This window comes from Mustela lutreola, chromosome 15 (assembly GCF_030435805.1).
Source record: "Mustela lutreola isolate mMusLut2 chromosome 15, mMusLut2.pri, whole genome shotgun sequence".
NCBI classification, from domain to species: Eukaryota; Metazoa; Chordata; class Mammalia; order Carnivora; family Mustelidae; genus Mustela; species Mustela lutreola.
The window spans coordinates 16,839,466-16,857,009 of NC_081304.1; the positions used below are offsets into that span (position 1 = coordinate 16,839,466).

Below are 17,544 nucleotides of genomic sequence, written 5' to 3' on the forward strand. Positions count from 1 at the left end.
GACACGAAAGGACAAACACTGTACGGTTCTACTTTTTTTTTTTTTTAAGATTTTATTTATTTATTTGATAGAGATCACAAGTAGGCAGAGAGGCAGGCAGAAAGAGAGGGAGAAGCAGACTCCCCGCTGAGCAGGGAGTCCGATGCGGGGCTCGATCCCAGGACTCTGGGATCATGATCTGAGCCAAAGGCAGAGGCTTTAACCCACTGAGCCACCCAGGTGCCCCAAGTATGGTTCTACTTTTGTGAAATATCCAGGTTAGTGAAAGCTACAGAGACAGAAAGGTTCGTGGTGGCCAGAGGCTAGGATGGTGGAATGGGGAGTGACAGCTTCATGGGAATGGGGTTTCCATTCGGGTGATGAAAAGTTCTGGAACTAGACTACTCTATGCCCCTACTTGGGGTTCAGAAACACAGGCTCCCCCAAAAGAGCCTGCTGCTGCCCTTCCTCCCTCATCTACCCTGGAGCTCCTGGGGTCCTGGCTCAAAGAATTTTCTTTAGTCTTCTTCCCTCTGAGGCTCTTCCTGGGACCTGGTTCACTGAAGGCTTCTGGGTGTCTTTCCAAAGGCTGCTTCCCTAGATCCTCCCACCTTCATCCCCAGTTCGATCCCGCCTCATTCCCACGACCCTGGAGCTGCTCTTCTCTCTGTCTGGCTGTAGGGGGCGCTCTGCACAATGCCCCCGACGGCGCCATCTCACAAGTGACAGGTGGCTGAGGCTGGTTTTTTGCTCCAAGACTCTGCAGCTCGGCCCACCCCCATCTCCAAATTCCATCCCTTTCCTGGAGGGCCTCCCCCTGTATCTGCAGCTTCTGCTCCTTTCCCTGCTGCTTCTCTAGCCATGGCCTGGGCTCTCGGCCTCACTGTCCCAGGCAGGCCAGGGGCGGTGTCTCCACCTTCTGTGTGGGGACCTAGAGTGGGCACCTGGAGCATTTGTCTTTTCCACTCAGGGCAGCAAGGACAGCTGACTTCACACGCAGCAGGCCTTAGCCCAGTGTGGCTGTTCAAGAGGGTGGGGAGGGGGCCCAGCTTACTGGCCCCCTCACGGGCCACACTTCCTTGCCTGGGGCTGTCCTAGATGCACGTTCTAGAGATGGTACAGACACCGAGAAGGGACTGGGTCACCCTCTGCTTCCTCCCCAACTGCCCCAGCAATGGAGGTGAGAGGCAGGAGCCCCTGTGGGTCTGTCTCCTCGTCTTCCCCCACCCTAGCTGGGTGCCCACCTCACTTGCCCAGTCTCCTCACGGTACACTGAGTACATGGCCCTCACCCCTGCTTCTGCCCCCACCTGCCTTGGCCCAGTGGGCAATAAGGCCAGGCAGCAGGCATCTGTCCAGAACCCTTCAGAGGGGCAGATGGAGTGAGTGGGTGGCAGTCTGGGGGCTGAAGGTGGTCTCTGAAGTTATCCCCAGACGATGAGCTCATTGATGTTTCCAACACACATAGAACTTTGGAAAATATACATGGTGCGGGCCTGTCTTGAGCCCGAGCCTGACCAGCTGGGTCTGCAGAGGCTGGCGAGCTGTACAAGGGACAGACAGGAGGCAGTGCTCTGGCATGAAACAGCGACAGGGCTGGGACACCTGGAGGCGGGACCAGGCTCAGGAGTGGGCTCCCTGACACCCCCACTTTGTAGGGGCCAACTTCTACATCTAGCTTTCTGTCTGCGTGCTGTTTGCCCACAAGCTAGGGAAACTGAGGAGTTTCTCTAGGGAGGGCATTGGAGGGAGCAGCGGGGCATGGAGGGGCAAAGAACTCCTGCTCCATAGGGTTGAGCACGTAGAGGCTGGATGAGGCCAGCCTGGGCTCACACCCAGCCATGCCACCGCTGGGCGCCCTGGGGCAGGTCTTGTACCCTCTCTGTGCCTCCCTTTCCCCACCTGTTTAGTGGGGATAACGGCCCCTGCCTCACAGGGTGGTATGAAGAGCAGGTGAGGGGCTTGGCTGTGCCTGGTGCTTAGTAAGCACTCAGCCCTGGAGGGTGTTGCTGGTGTTGAAACCCAGAGATCAGCTCCCGTTCGTCTTTGGGCGGGCAGTTGAGTTTGAAGTCGGAGCGGTCCATGAAATGATCCTGAGAGGCCCTTGAGCTGGAGGCTGGTGACCCCCTTGCCTGGGCTGAGCAGAGCCTGGGTGGGTGCAGGGGGACCCACAGAAGCTTCTGGTGGCCTGTTTGCCATTAAGTATCCATTTAAGGAGTGGAAGGGTGTTGGGTGTTGGGAAGGTAGGGCGTGCATGCTGGGAATCGGGACAGACGTGCAGAACCCTCACTGCTCCCACCAAGCTGAGCTCAGCAACTGGACGCTGGCCGAGCCATCTTTGGGCTGGTCCCATCTTTACCTGGGACTGGTCCCCAACCAGATGATCGGAAGCCCTGAGGCTTCCTGCTGTCCCCTCCCCCCAGAGCTGCGTTATCTGTCGCAGCCTCCTGAAACCCAAACCTGGGGACTGCAGCCCACTGAGGGCTGGAAAGAGCCCTGGACCTTTGATCACAGAGGGATCACCAGGCCTCAGTTTCTTTGGCTGTAAAATGGGGTGTTCCCTGCTCCCTGAGTCACTTGAAGACTAGATAACACATGTTATAAAGGATTATGCTGATTGCAAAGCAGTTTACCAATGCCCACAGTTAAGTATTAACATCTGGATTCTAAAACCTCCCTTCCTCCCTAGCATGCTTTTCCCACATCTGACTCCCTCCCCAGTCCCATCCCAGGGCATCTGACTCAGTAGGGGCAGGAGGACTGAGGAGGCCTGGAGGGGAAACAGAGGACCCCAGGGTAGGGGCCATGCTGTCCCACTCAAAGGTGAAGGGGCCCAAACTGGAAAACCAAAACCCCATAGGGCGGTTTTTCCTCCACTAGGGGTCTGTGCCCATGAAGGAGGGTCGCAGGGAGAAATGGGCTCTGGTGGGGTACCCCAGAACTGCAGCCTCTGGGTGCGGCATGGAGAAGAGCTCTCGTGTGTCTGTCCGTTCAACACACCCCCACGCACCCCCAAGGGACTTCTTCCCACCCAGCCCACCAGCTGAACCTCAGGGCACAGTGACCCTCAGAGACCCCATCTGGGGGCCTGTCCTCATCCTGGTCTCTGAGCCAGGGGCCGTGGAAGGGTTAAACTCTGGGCACCTGCCCGTGGCAGAGGAGATACAGTTCTTGGGGGCCCGGATGTTCCTGAAGCAGCCCTCCTCCCTTTAGTCTCCGAATGGGGGGGTATCCTGAAGCCCCTGGCCAGGGCCCCCACGAGCAGCTTCTCTGATGACTGTCAGCCTCGTCTTGGAGGTGTCCTCTGATGCGGCCTTCTGGAGCTGGTGGCTTTGCCCTTGGCTGCTGGCCCTCGTCTTGGGGGTCCCGCTCATCTCTGCCCCTTGTGCTGGACCAGGCAGGGCTGAGTGCACAGCAGGTGCGTGGAGGGGGCCCAGCAGCTAAAGCAACCTGGAGGCACAGGCAGGAAAGGGGGCGGTGCCCCAGCTTGGGTCCCCGGGGCCTCTTGTCCACGCAACCTCCTTCCAATGCTCCTCCATCCTTGGGGAGCCCCGTCCCCACAGCCCAACTTGTGCAGGGGAAGCCTTGCTCTCTCACTTCTTCACTGAGTGAAAGGCAGAGTTGCGAAAGACACCTCGATCGTGGGCACTTCTTGTCCCTCTTGTTCCACAAATTTTTCTCTGGGACTATTCTCTCACTGTCCCCCCACCGCCCTTGTTCAGGAGGCTGTCAGCCTATCTCTGTCCTGGTGCCTCTGGTCCCCTCCCCGCAACCCCAGTCTGGAGACCCAGGAGCGAGAGCCAGGCTGCCCTATCCCTGGGTGCCAGGGTGGAGTTTCTGTGTCCCACCCCCTCTGCTGCCCCGGGAGCTGGTGCGGGCTGCCTTCCACCACGGGCTGCTGTGCCCAGGCCTTCTCTTCTGGTCTCATGGCTCATGTCGCTGGGGGAAGTGCAAGGGGATTAATGCCCTCCCCCCCCCAGCAGCCTTCCTCCCTTGTGGTCCCTGGGGTGTGCCCTATTCTGGCTCTTCAAGCTTCTGCTGCAGGACTACGCTCCGGCTGCCTCTAGGGGGTGCTGTGGAGGTGGGCGTCCCCCACTTCCGCTGCTTCCCTTTCCTGGCCTCACGCCCCCACTCTCTTCCTGGGCTCCCTTTCCCTGAACTGGTTCTGGAAACCTTGTTTCTGAGTCTGTTTCTGGGAGTCTCAAGCCGAGACAGTGTCAAGGCCTCCCCAGCTGTACTTCTGGCTTCCAGCTCCGCCCCTCCCTTGGGGCTGGGACACATTCCTGTCTGGTCCCATGGCCACACCTGGGTTCAAGCTGTCCCCGTGGCCCCTGCCCCATCCACAGTGTCCTTGCCTGGCACTGTTCACCTGTGGCTCCCTCCCCATGACTTTCCCCTTCTAAGAGCTGTCCTTGGCAGCTGAGTCCGAAGACGCATGCCCCCAGTGGCTCACCTTGGCCTCCACCCTGAGGGGTGAGAGTGGTGTCAGGTTTCCCAGCCACATCCTGGTCCCAAAGACTGAAAACTGGCCTCCCTTTCTCTGCTGCGCCCTCCCCACCCAGCCCTGTGCAGACCAGACATTCACAAATGCTGGTTGGAAAGATAAATATTATTATTTACAACAGCCACCCCTCAGAGCTGATGCTGTTATCTCTGAAAGCCTGGCTCCAGTGACCCAGGACCTCTGGCCACGGGAGGGTCCAGTGGGGGCCAGCTGGTTGTCCCAAGAGCCAGCTGTCCAGCTCTAGGACCCTCAGGCAGAGAGGAGCCAAGTGCCCTGCCCCTTCTCCTATCTCTGCTTAGCTAATCATGCTGCCCCAGAGGTCACCCAGGGAACCCCAAATTCCCTGCGACCAGCACAGAGGCTCCCCGGAGGCCAGCAGGCAGGAGGGCCCCGAGTATTCTCTGCCCCCTGAAAGGGACACTGGCTTTGTCTGGGGCACCCCCTTTTTCTTGCTCACAGGACACTCCCTCTCCCTCCCATCCCCATCTTCCCACACAGGGGGAGACACCAGGGACAGGAGGAGACAGAAAGCAGGGTGTGAATACCGTGGGGGTAAAGGTGGGGCAGCCTGCTGGCCTACAGGGAAGTCAAGGTCCAAGGTGCAAGGCAGCGAGACAGGGCGTTTCTGACCACAGTGCCACAGATGAAGTCCAGGGTGCTCGGGAGGATTTCCTGCTGTGTGGCCTGTGGTCTGATGATGTCACCTGATTTCTAATGACATTGCCTGGGGCTTCTGGCAACCTGGCTTTGGTTCCCGTTGGTACTGGAAGGCATTGCCAACACCCGGAGGCATCATCATAGTGGTTGGAGGCTGTCACAAAAGTTTCCCCTAATTCCTCTAGGACAGGGATTGTCGCCCCCCAGCTGCTGAGGACAGGCCCCAGGTCTCTTGTGCTCTGGGAGAAGGCACCTCCTGGAGGGACCCATGTACTGCTCTGGGTTCCCAGCTGGCCATTTTCACTCCATTTTCCTTCCATCTCCAGGGAGGACTGGGGCACGGGAGAGCCAGAGGCCCTGGACCCAGACCAGTCCTACAGATGATTTCCCATTCATCTCGGGGCCCAGACCGTGGCTGCTCTCACAGGCCTGGAACTCCCGCTCTGCCTGGGTCGGGGAGGGGGCGTGTCCCCCAGGCTGTCGGTGTCAGCGGCTTCTGGGGATACAGAGTGTGAGAAGGGGCCGGTCCCCTCCACAGGCAGGGCAGCTGGCGGAGCCTGGAGAGCATCTTCCAGACGCTGGCCCTCCAGCTCAGACCGCCGTGGACTGCTTGATGCTGTGGAAGCTGACCCGGGTCGGGGAGGTGGGGATGGACATGGCGCGGGCCACGCGGGCGCGGATCGAGTGCTTGTCCTGCCACCGGAGCCACCTCTTCCGGATGGCGGAGCGGACCTGCGAGGGCGCGGAGCAGAGCACTTTGCGGGAGCCTGGGTCTCAGCACCCCCTTCCCTTCCCTAGGGCCCGCACCAGTGGCGGTACTGGGACAGCGCGCAGGTGCGCAGTGCGCAGGTGTGAGGCGCACAGAGGGCAGCGCAGGAGGCGGGGACCTGCATCTAGTTAACATTCTCATTTGCATATTTGCATATTGCATGCGCAAGGATGATTTTCTCAAATGTTCTGAGAAGGGATGCCTTTTCCCCATCCACCTAAAGGCGTCAAATGGCCTTTGCCATGAAGAATTCCTCCCTTCAGCACGTGTGCCCGCTCTGCCCAAGGGCTCAGCCCTTCCTGTTTTCAACCAGCCTTTTCATAGACTCATTGATGAGACTGAAACCCCAGCTTCTGACCCCCACCCCACCCAGCGCCAACTGCCTATGAGAACAAAGGAGTGGGCTTGCCACTACAGGAGCACATGGGCAGGTGTCAGGGACCACCCTGGGGCTCCCAGCAGCCTCCCCGTTAGGGACCTGGGGGCAGGGAGGAGAGAGTGTGGAGGGCAGGAGGAGGCTTCAGACAACCTCAGATCCCGACAGGCCCCCGCGATTCCGGGGGCCCCAGTGTCCTTACCTCACTGTTGAGGAAACAGTAGAATACAGACACAAAGAAGCCCTGGAGTGGACCGAGAAGGTGGGTCAAGGGACGGGGACAGGTGTGGCCCCACCTAGCCTCCGGGCCACCCCCTTCCTCTCCACAGCCTCCTGCCCCTCCGGGCCCCTGCCTGGAAGAATCCCCACCCAAGGGGGGTGGTGCGGGGGACAGCCAGAGCCAGAGTGAGGGGTGAGGGGTGATACCTGGAAGGATTCCAGGAAGGAGTTGAAGTAGATGAAGACGACCCGGGAGACCTCGTCCTCCCCGGGGTTCACGAAGAACAGCATGTACGTGATGCCCAGGAGGGGAAGGAGCACCAGAGTGGCCTTCACAGCCTTCCTGAGGTGGGGGGGGGGGGTGCGGAGGCCCAGAGTCACAACCCACCCCAGGAGGGAGGAAGAGGGCTGGACCTGGGGGTGGAGTGCCAGGTCTCCAGGGTCTGAGATGGGGAGCTGGGGTTTTCAGGAGGGGCTGCGCGGGGAGACCTGGGTCCGAGGCTGGGATCTCTGGAGCCCCCACGGTTAGGGGAGGGAGGCGGGCCGGGTTACCTGTACTGAATGGTCTCAGACGTGGTGGACGCCCGGAGTTTGGTCATGAGAATGCGGACGATGTTGAAAAGGAAGATAAAATTGATCTGTAATTGGAGCACACAGTGGGATGGTATAGGCATGTGTGTGTGGACAAGCTGCTGGAGGCAGGCGGGGTGGACAGGGCGGGGTCTCAGGGTCTTGATCATGTCTGGTCTGCATGGGGACCCTGTCCGTTCACAGTAGGCACTGCTTGTCCCCCTCTCCTGCCTGCCCCCCTCCACCCAGGGTCTTACCAGCAGGACCAAGATCATGGGGCCCTGGTAGATGTAGTCAGTGTACACCCCTGGCCTTTTGCCAAACCAGCACCTAGAAAGCCACAGAGGGATGGTAAGAGAGGAGGTCATCTGGGCCCAGGGCAGCAGCATGGGGAAGGGCAGTGCTTGGTCAGGACAGGACTAGGGCTGGAAGTCAGGATCTGGGTGCCTCGATTCCAACCCTGGGAGAAGGTCAGAATCCCACCACAATGCCTCAGTTATTCCATCTGCAAAATGGGCAGACGGCACCCTCTATTAGGAGATGAAAGCTGGAAGCAGGCAATGTGGCAGGGAGGGGGGTTGGTGGAAATGACCACTGAGTGGGACAGGCAAGGGTTCAGCACATCACTGCTCCCCTGAGGCCCTACTGGGGCTCTGGCACGAGCCCTCTCATGGTGCCTGTCACACAGGCACCTGTCATGTGATGACTGTCATGCAGCGAGTCCCCAGCAGCCAGTGATCTCAGAATCCCTTAAATTGCAGCCCGAAGGAACCCCAGGCAGAGATTCCATAGGTTTCACCTGTTCAAGAGGCAGAACTGCTTTTCGTTTTCTTGAGTTTCCCTCCAGCAATCTCTTGGGGGATCTGGGGAGTGGGTGGAGGTGAGGCACAGGGGAAGTCCCATGTCCTTGTGCGGAGACGATGGCCCTCAGGGGATGCAGACCTATAATACCTAGATCTCATGATGCTTCCATAAACCAGAAACTGGCTTATGGATTTTTATGTGAAACCTCTTTGAAAAGAATTCAAGGTTTCAAAAAGCAAGCTAGACCCCAGGTGGAATCGTTAACCCCAGGGTCTGTAAGTTAGATCAGTTCTTTCTAGTGTCTTACACCTGGATCCCTTCTGCTGCAGTGTCAGCACCTTACCACTAGATGGAGCTACAGAGCCGTTCAGGCAGACTTTCTTAAGCCAAGGGTCCTTTTTCCTCCAAAACACACTGGGCAGTTTTTTGAAACCTGTTCTTCCTGCCTCCCCTGTACTTGCTTGCACACCTGCAGGCACAGGCACAGTTGCCCACGGTTTACGATGCTCCTGTGCCAGGACCCAACATCTCCAGCATGACCTCAAGCCCCCAGGGGTGTCTGGCAGCTGGCCACCTTCCCTTACCCTGTCAGCTGTGCCAAAGGCAGAGAGAGCCAGCCAGGTCAGAGTCAGGAAGCATCAGCCTGGTAAATATGAATATCATTTTCCAGGCTCCTTGTCGAGCTTAGTGAGGTTGTGGCGGCCCCCTCCCCTCTGTGGGGGTGGGAAGGAATTGACATCGACAGTGGGTTCCTGGTATGAACCCACATTTTCTGCCTTTCTCTCAGTGATTCTCAGTCTTAGCAGCTAAAAATCCCCGTACCCAGGACACACTCCGACCAATTACATCCCCTTCTTTGGAGGTCAAGCCTGGACGCTGGTGCTTTTTTAAGTGTCCTGGGTGATTCTAACGTGAGCCAAAGCTAAGAACCACTACAGCAGAAATCTAATTTTCAGGGGCAATTGGGAATACCCGAGACCAAAGTCACCTCAGGACTTCAGAGCTTGGCGGGGGGGGGGGGGGGGGGAACTCTGTGAGATCATCAGAATTCATTTCTATTAAATCCATGGAGTCTTTTGTTAAACAAGGCTTAATATTTATAGAAAATATTTCTATGGCCTTTACTATGTGCCAGACACTCTTTTGAAGGCTTACTATTATATGACTTCTATCATCCCCACAAAAACCCTTTACAGGAACCAATTTTACTAGGATGCCCATTTTATAGATGAAGAAACTGAGGCACAGCACAGTAGCTAGCCGGAGGTCATAGAACTACTTAATGAAGGGGTCCATGGTTCAGAACCTGGGCCGTGTGACTCCAGACACTGCCCATAGACCTTACGCTGTTCGTGAAATCCCAAGACAGATCAAGGAGCCTGGATCCAGCTGTTCAGCCAGCTCCACCTGGAGCACAGCACTGCTGGAACTTGCAGATCGAGTCTAGCCCCCTGCACCCTCCCCTACATGGATGAAGAAACCATGGCCTGCCATGGAAGGTGATTTGGCCTAAGGTCCTTGGGGAGCGCCAGGCAGAGCTAGGATGTGAGCCCCGACCTCGGGGCTCAGGGGAGGAGGGGACTTACTTCTCGTTGTCATAGTACAGCTTCCCGATGGCCCAGGCCACAATGATGGGGAAAGGCACACCTGGGGAGAGACTGGCTGTCACAAGGCTCATCAGTGGGATCTGGGAGCACGCAAAGCCTGGAGGAACCTCATGTGGTCCAGGGCCTTGAGGTGGGCAGGGGTTCTCCTGGGTAGAGCTCCTACTCACGCATCCAACTTGCTGCATGCCACCCCCAAGGAGGGGCACAGGTGTTCACCCTGACCCCCGCCCTGGACCTGGCCCTGGGCTCGCAGGCCCTCACCAGCTGGCCAGAGTGTAAGTCCTGGGTGTGGGGGGGTAGCCCAGCCTGGGGGGAAGGGAGAAGGGAGAAGGGGGAGGGGGGCAGACTCACCCCAGCCGATGCAGATGAACATCCACTTGCGCAGCCGGTCGGTGGAGTAGGTGAGCACGATGGCCGTGTGCAGGTAGCAGCCCTCCCCGAACATCCAGAAGAAGTTGGTCACGTGGAAGTAGTTGTAGGCAGCGGTCACCAACCTGCACCAGCCCTACCACCCCGCACCCCCCCAAGCAGAGATGACACTTAGACGGGGGCGGGGGGTGGTGGTAGAAGCAGCAGCACCCCATCCTGGGCCTGGGGCCTTCTCTCCGTAGGATGCATCCCGCCCCCCAGGGAACCATCCAGCCTCAAGGCCTGCGCCCTGCCCATTTTCCACCAGACCCTTCCTCTGACCCTGGGGCTGCCCCTCTAGGACACACCACGTTGCTCTGGTGGACCTCAGGGCTCATGGTGAGCTGGACCACAAACCACGTGGCGTTGCGCAGGATGAAGGCGGAGATCAAGTTCCAGTGGATGATGTTCCTCAGGCATCGGATGCTCCTGGGGGTGGAGGGGGGCGGCAGAGTCGGTGATGTGAGCAAGGGAGGGGAGGGGGGGTGAGGGACAGGCTGCCAGCATCCCTCCAGCCCAGATGGGTGGATGGGGAAACTGAGGGCAGGGCTCACTGGCTAAGTCACAGCGGGACGTGGCAGCAGGGGCTCTCCCGAGGCCTTTCCTACCAGAGCCCCGCCCAGACCAAAGCTCTGACGGCAGGGCCTGCCACACAGCTGATGCTCTGGGAAGGGGGGGGGGGGCGGCTTTCCTGTAGCTCCAGGGTCAGAAAATAAACAGTTTCCAGCAGGATGCCTCCCTCCCAGCATGCAGGCCTGACAATCGGCTCCGACTCCCACCCCTCTTCCTGGCGCGGCCGGCTGCAGCCTTGGCAATAGTTCTGGGCCCAGCCAGGTTCGAACCCAAAGGGCTCCACCTTCCCAGCCTTCTAGATGGGTGCATCCTGGCGCGGGCAGGGTAGCACAGGCAAGCCTGGGCTTCAGCCATCCCCTGTGCCCCTGACAAGGACTGGGTTCGGGGAGGCGGGGGGGAGCAGAAGTGGCCCTGCCTGAGGTTCCAAGGGACCTGGGACTTGTTCTTCTGTCACCCCTTCCCACTGAGGTGAGAGGGCAGGGCCCCCCCTTGCCAGCAGCCCCTCACCCAGAGCTGCTCCTTGCATCTTCTTTCTCTACCCAGCTCAAGGCCTGGGGCCAACGCTGAGTCTTTCTCACCTAAGCCGCAGAAAGAGGACAAAGGCCACCAGGAGGGCCACCAGCGAGATGCAGTGGCCCAGGTAGTTGATGATGACGGCAACATGGTAGTGTACCTTGCTCTTCTTCTGGGGTGGGAGAGAGGGACAGCGGTGAGACTCCCACACAGCTGCACCCCTGCACCCACGGGACATATGAGGACAGCCCCCTCGGGTGGCCGAGATGGAGTTGACCATACCAGGAGTTACTGCCCTGCCCGAGCCCCAGCTGCGTGTTGAGCGTGGCCCTGGGAGCGGGGCCGTCCGAGGTGAGACTGTTGTCTGTATGTCTGTCCCTGAATCCCACACTCTGCCCACTGCTCCATGCTGTTGGACGAGTGCTGGCTACCTGGGCTCTGCACACCACACAGGGGGCCCCACTCGGTGCGGGCAGCTCCCACACTCACATCTCCGTCCTGCCCAGACACCAGGCGGCCATTCGAGGTCCCTCAGCCTGAACCACCTCTTCACTGGCACGGGCAGACTGGCAAGGCGCTGAGGCTACCACGGTGCCCTCCACCCCACAGTGGGGACCGGTGGTCCCCAGTGCCCAGCTTTAGGCAGACAGCAAACCCCCCTTCACCCTTTCCTAGGTCCCGAGAGGGCAGGGCCCAGGGAGCCAGAACCGGGCACGCAGTGGGCTCCACAACTGTGCATGAAGGAAGGCGAAATGGTTGTTGAAAGCAGCTGGCTTTGCAAGGGCGGGGGGAGGCGCCCTGTTAGCACCTCCTCCCCTTACCCTTTCAGGGTCTGGAGTGGGGCCAGGCCACGAGGATGCGCAGACCCTGGCTAGTGGTGGGAAAAGGGCAAGTTCACGAAGGCTTTGTTCAAACTTTCAGGGACACCAAGGAGCACGTGGCCCTCCACAGAAGTTCCAGTCAGAATCCACGGACGTCAGAGCTGGTCCTAAGGCTGGAGTCCAGCCCCACTCTTCTTCCAGATGAGGAAACTGAGGCCCAAACTCTCTCACCCAAACATGAAGGACAGACCTCCGCAGCGGGTCACCGAGCGGGCCTCTGAGAAGAGGCTGAGCCCTCCCTCCCCCTGCTCTTCCCAGCGCCCACCACACCCCTTCTGAAGGCATGTCCTCCCTGAGGAAGCTCTGAGGCCCAGAAGGCTCGAGGAAACTCTGTTCTAAGACGCTGATTTTCCTGCAAGAGGCTTTCAGGAACGTGGCAGGAAATCACATTAGCAACTCGGGCTCTGAAGGGTTGAGACCCACTGAGGTGTACACGGAGGCAGGCAACAGAGAAAGGCAGACAGAAAAGCAGGAGAGAGAGAGAGACAGAGGGGAAGGGGTTCACACGCTATCTATGGCCACCGTGCAGATGGGAAGGGTCTCTGAGTGCCTGCCAGTAGAGGCCAAACCCGAAGGCTCTGGAAGATACGCACACCCAGTCTGTCTGGAGCTGGGACCTAATTTCCTTTCACTAAATTTTCTGCAAATCTATGCTGCGAGGCCCCCGGGTGGTAAGAATTCCTGAGGAGCTAGAACAGCTCGACGCCCCAGCTTGTTCGCTGGCCCAGGTGGGCACGGCCAGCCGGGTGTGCAGGGAACCCCTTCACCACCGCGTGCGGTCACCCCCGCTCCCCACCCCCCCGACCCCGGAGCCCGGGTCATTAGATTCCAGGTGGGTCTATTAAGCACCTACTGCATGTCCGCACTTTTCTTTCTCATGACGGCCCTCAGAGACTGTCCTTCTGTCTCTGTTTTTCCAGCTGAAGAGGCTGCATAATCAGCCCAAGCTGCCTGGCCAGCAATGGCAATCCAGGTTTGCACAACCTGCTAGACACCCTCCTTCCCAGCCCCCGTCCCACACTGTGGCACATTTCTGGGAGACAAGCGGAGACTGAAAACAGAGGTGCTCCCTCGGCCCAGCGCCCAGGATCCCCAAGGACTGCTGCAAGGCGGGTGGGGGAGGATGAGGGGTTTTCTCCATCCAGGCCAAAAGGGGAGAATGGGCCTGATCCATTCAGGGGGCTGCCTCTGCGTGCCTCCCTTGCCTGCCACATCAGCCTGGTGCAGTCTGAGAGACGGCAGACGGCAGACTGCCCGGGACACAGCAGGGCCACCCCAGGAGAGGGCCAGCCACACTCAAGAGACAGCCGACACCCTTGGAGCTGGTCAGCAATAGCCTGAGATGGGGTCGATGGCAGCCACAGAGAAGAGCCAGCAAGATCCTAGGAGCCACCCAGCGACACTCCAAGAGACCCTACGATGCCCGGCGAGACGGCCACTGTTAGCAGCAGAAGCAGCTGAGGCAGCTGAAGGACACACGGACACTGCCAGTCCCTGGGAACCTGACCTGCACTGTTCCTGCTCGGCGTGGAGACCGGCTGGTGCTGTGAGGAAGGGGTCACAGGTTGGCCCTTGGGCAGAGCCACTCTGTCGCACTCTCAGTGACCAGGATCCAGTAAGGAATTAGTGCCCAGCCAATTTCGATCAGACGCTGCAGGACACACCTTGTCCCACGTGGCGGTTGTGTCAGACCTATCCTGATGCCTTTGCAGGATGACTCTGAGCGCTCGCTACCGCCTCTCCCTGCTCCCACCAGGGCCATCCCACTCTGGGGCTCCCTCTCACCAGCAGATTTCCACAGCTACTCCCTCACCCACTGTGGGCACTCCAGCAACTTCCTCCTCCAGGTGTGGTCCCCAGCATCACTCACCGGGGGCTTGCAGGAATCTGAAGCCCCGCCCCAGACCCTAAGTCTGAATCTTCATTTTAGCCAGAAGCCCCAATGATTCTTAAGCGTTTCAGAAACTCTGCTCCAAACAACACGCTGTGAGCAGCGAACCCCAGCCCAGAAGCCTACACCCCTGAAACCCTTTCATATGCGTCAAGGTGTGTGCCCTCCCACGATGTGCCTGGGCTCCCCAGTTCAGCAGGGTGTAGGGGAGGGAAGCAGAGCAGGTGTGTCAGGAGAGGTGGGGGTGAGTCTGGGCTTGGGTGTGGGGGGTAGATGTCACTGCAGTTAGGGGAGACAGTGTCTGGGGGGGCTGATATGGAGAGTGGGGACCAGTGTAGGGTGGTACTGGGTTGGGGTGGGGGTCAGTGCCATTCTCGGGGTTGGGTCTTCAACAAGTCAAGCTTTGCAGGTGGGGGCTTGTCCCCTGGTGGTGGTGGCTATAGGCAGTCTTCTCCCTGGCCTGGCCTCTGGGCGCCCTCACGAATCCATTATCTGTGATCCCTGGGGGCCCTGGTGCTTAATTAGGGCTTAGCCTGCCCTGAGCTGACAAACTGGCTGCTTCGTTAATTGGCTACTTTTCTCTTCCTCTTCTCAGTAGCTCCAGAGTAGATCCGGGAGCCTTGAGAGTGGGGAGGGGTCTTGAGAGTGGGGAGGCTAGAGGCTGGCAGAAGGGAATGGCATTTTCAGTAATTAAATTAATTGATTACCCAGAGTGCCAGGCAAGCGGACTGGCAGGGGCTGCCCGGGAAAGGGGTGGGTGGCAGCCCCCACCAAGTTGGTAACCAGAGGAACACTACGGTGCCCGTGTTACCTGGTCTCATCAATGGCACCCACCCCCCACCCAGGTGTACCCGACAATCTCCCCTGACCCCAGGGGAGGGGAGAGGCAGAGGGATGGCGGATGGATGGAGTGCCCTCCCCAGACCAAGACGCAGGCAGACGTGACCCTCTCTCTCCTGGAGGCAGACTCTGTCGCTCTGGGCCCTGTTACAGATGGGGAAGCTGGGCCTTGGTGGGGGTAAATTACCCGCGCGGGATCACACAGCTCCTGTGCTGGAACCAGCATCCAGCAAACCACCCAGTGCTGAGCCTGTGCTGTTCCTGTTACTCTGCCAAAGAGGGGACTGCCGAGACGCTGGCGTCCCCCCTCCTCCTTCTCCCCCTCACCCCGCTGGCAGAGAGAGGGCAACACCTCTGTCGTGGCCGAAGGAGCGGGAGCTTCAGGGTGGTGTCCTCCGGCAGCCAGCTAGGAGGATGGAACTTAAATGAGAGCAGGAGGGATTCGGGTGAACCGTGAACTTCCCCTGACATTCAGGGGGCTCCAATGCAGGGGAAAGGCAGGGAGCAGCTGATGGTTCTCAAGCTTTGCTCCTGTTACAGGGGGCGACAGACAACTGCTCCCTGGTGGTGGGTAGGGGTTGGGGGAAGACGATGATTTGTTTTAAGCCAGGAGGCTGGCCACCTGACCTGTAGTTGGAGATACATCATTGCCTCAGGTTCTGCAGTCCCCACAGGACAGGGTGGGGTGCTGTGGGGGTGTGTGTGAAGACTTCTCGCCTTGGCCATGCCCCCCCCAGCCACCACCCTCTCCCTATGGGCATGTGACCTGTGGCCTAAAAGTTGTCTGCAGCACTGCCCTCGCTTTCTGCACATGAGCCCCATCTCCTGTGTGCCCGGTAAGGAGTTCCTCACAGGCTAAGTGGTCTTCTTGTCCACCCCTGCCCCAGACCTTCTGGCCCAACTGTTTCCTGACCCCGCTTCCTTCCCCCAGTCCCTCCCAGGGGTGGGGATGCCTCACATGCAACCCTAGGACTTCCCAGGCTGGCCCACCGTATGGGTACTTAGCCCCCTACTCAGGTCTGCGGGGGGGGGACTGGGCCAACGCACCGTGGCCTGCGGGGGACCATGAAGCTGCCTGTGAGTGGAGATGCCAGCAAACCTCTCTCCGGCATCCTTAGGAACTCACGCTCCCAAAACAGCCCACCAAAGCACATGCCATTCTTCCAGGCTAAACTACCCTGTGCCTGCAGCTTCAGGAAGGAGACAGCAGAGTCCCGAGTCCCGATGGCTCAGTGACAAGAAGCTAGACAGCCTGGGGAAGGAGGTCATGAAAGCACCCAGGGCCGGGTGGGGTGCAAGGGGAGGAAAGCTGTTCCTCCTCCATCAGCTTGACCTCGCACAGAGCACCTGGTGGGAGGCAGAGGCGAGCCTGGACCCCAAGGCCCGGGTTCCAGGCTCTGACTCGTTCTGGCTGTGTAACCTTGTGGGAACGATTCCCCTTTTCCGGGCCTCAGTCTCCCCACCTGCAAGGTGAATGGGTTGCACTCGGTCAGAGTTATTCACCCCTCCCATCAGAAGGTCCCCTGGGGTTCTTGTTAAAAAAAGCAGACTCCCGGGGCTCCTGGGTGGTTCAGTGGTTAAAGCCTCTGCCTTCGGCTCAGGTCAGGATCTCAGGGTCTGGGGATCAAGCCCTGCAGCAGGGAGCCCGCTTCCCCCTCTGCCTACTTGTGATTTCTGTCTGTCAAATAAATAAATAAAATCTTAAAAAACAAAAACAAAACCAGATTCCCAGGTCCTCCTTGCAGAGTTTGACTCACGGGCGTTGAAGATAGTCCTGGGCCTGTCTTTGAACAAGCGCTCTGGGTGGCTCTTCCTACCAGGCAGGTTAAGAGGGGACAGAGGGTCTCCAAGGTCCTTTCCAGTTTAGATCTGGAATTCTCAGGACGGTGTAGATCCGCCCCCTTCCTCCAAGACCCAGATGCCCAGAGCCCTCAGACAGCTTGGGGTGTCCTCCCGTCTCTCCTCTGCCTTCTGCTCACTCATTTCCTCAGCACCCACTGAAAGGATGTGTGGAGATGGAGGGGAGGGGGCACAGGAGATGGGGTGGGGGCGGCAGCTGCAACACTAGATACATTCGGGTCCCTGCCAAACGCCACCCTTAAGAGAGTATTCATTGCGGCGCCGTTGGTAATAACCAGACTGAGAATAAAGATTGGTTAAATAAATGATGGCATGTCTGCCCAATGTGGTATTATGAAAATGTAAAAAAGAATGAAGATGTTCTTTAGGTACCGATCTGGAACCATCTCCAAGACGGATGATCATATGCAGAAAGCAAGGTGTCAGACGGTGTGGAGAACAAGCAACATTTGGATAAAAAGAAAAAAGAACACCTGTATATGTAACTACTCTCCTAGGCAGACAAGGTGTTTGGAAGAGCACCCAGGAAACGGGCCTGGTCCCTGGGGCGGGAACCCAGTGGCCAGGGCAGGGCAGGAAGGACCCTTCTCTGTGTTCCCATTTGTACCTTTTGAATTTTGTATTATGTGTAAGCACCACCTTCTCAAAAACATTTAAATATTTCAAAGGCTCTCCCAGGGCTTTTTCCCTCTGCTCCCCGCCCCCCACCACACCCGGCCGCCGTCTTGGAGTCTGACACACAGCGCCCCCTGGCGGGACCCGGATGTACTGCGCAGGTGGGTGGTGTGCGGCGAAGGGACGTCGGTCCCAGGGAATGCAGGTGGAAGAAGGGAAGGAGCAAGGACCCAGGTGATCTGTGTCGGAGCCAGCTGATGCCCTCCTGGCTCACACTCCCTTGGGGATGGCTGCGAGCAGCCATGATGCCGGGCGCCTGTGCAGCGGACCCAGACCTGAGCTGGGGCCTGACCCACCGTCCACATGGGCAGCCTCACCTCCCCACTGAGGATCTCCTGGCACTCGGAGTAGTTCACGCGGGCGGCCCAGCTGCCATTGGCCAGGCACTCCCTGTAGCCGTTGTCTGGAAGAAGGAGAGA

General features: G+C 58.9%; 1 protein-coding gene across 3 annotated transcripts in view; it reads right to left on the reverse strand.

Moving 5' to 3' along the window:
* Nucleotides 1-60: 60 nt before the first annotated feature.
* Nucleotides 61-17,544, reverse strand: part of CRHR1 (corticotropin releasing hormone receptor 1) — a 50,748-nt gene continuing 33,264 nt past the window's right edge. Inside the window, exons 4-13 of one of the 3 annotated variants that reach the window (XM_059149065.1) lie at nt 17,443-17,528; nt 11,044-11,150; nt 10,201-10,321; nt 9,836-9,989; nt 9,464-9,524; nt 7,331-7,403; nt 7,056-7,141; nt 6,711-6,846; nt 6,487-6,528; nt 5,590-5,871 (exon numbers count right to left, since the gene is read on the reverse strand). In XM_059149065.1, coding sequence (XP_059005048.1) covers nt 5,731-5,871; nt 6,487-6,528; nt 6,711-6,846; nt 7,056-7,141; nt 7,331-7,403; nt 9,464-9,524; nt 9,836-9,989; nt 10,201-10,321; nt 11,044-11,150; nt 17,443-17,528 — 1,007 coding nt within the window. In that variant the 3' untranslated portion in view covers nt 5,590-5,730. Of the gene's footprint in view, nt 5,872-6,486; nt 6,529-6,710; nt 6,847-7,055; nt 7,142-7,330; nt 7,404-9,463; nt 9,525-9,835; nt 9,990-10,200; nt 10,322-11,043; nt 11,151-17,442; nt 17,529-17,544 lie in introns of all 3 variants that reach the window. The other 2 variants (XM_059149064.1, XM_059149066.1) reach the window with 2 other exon arrangements.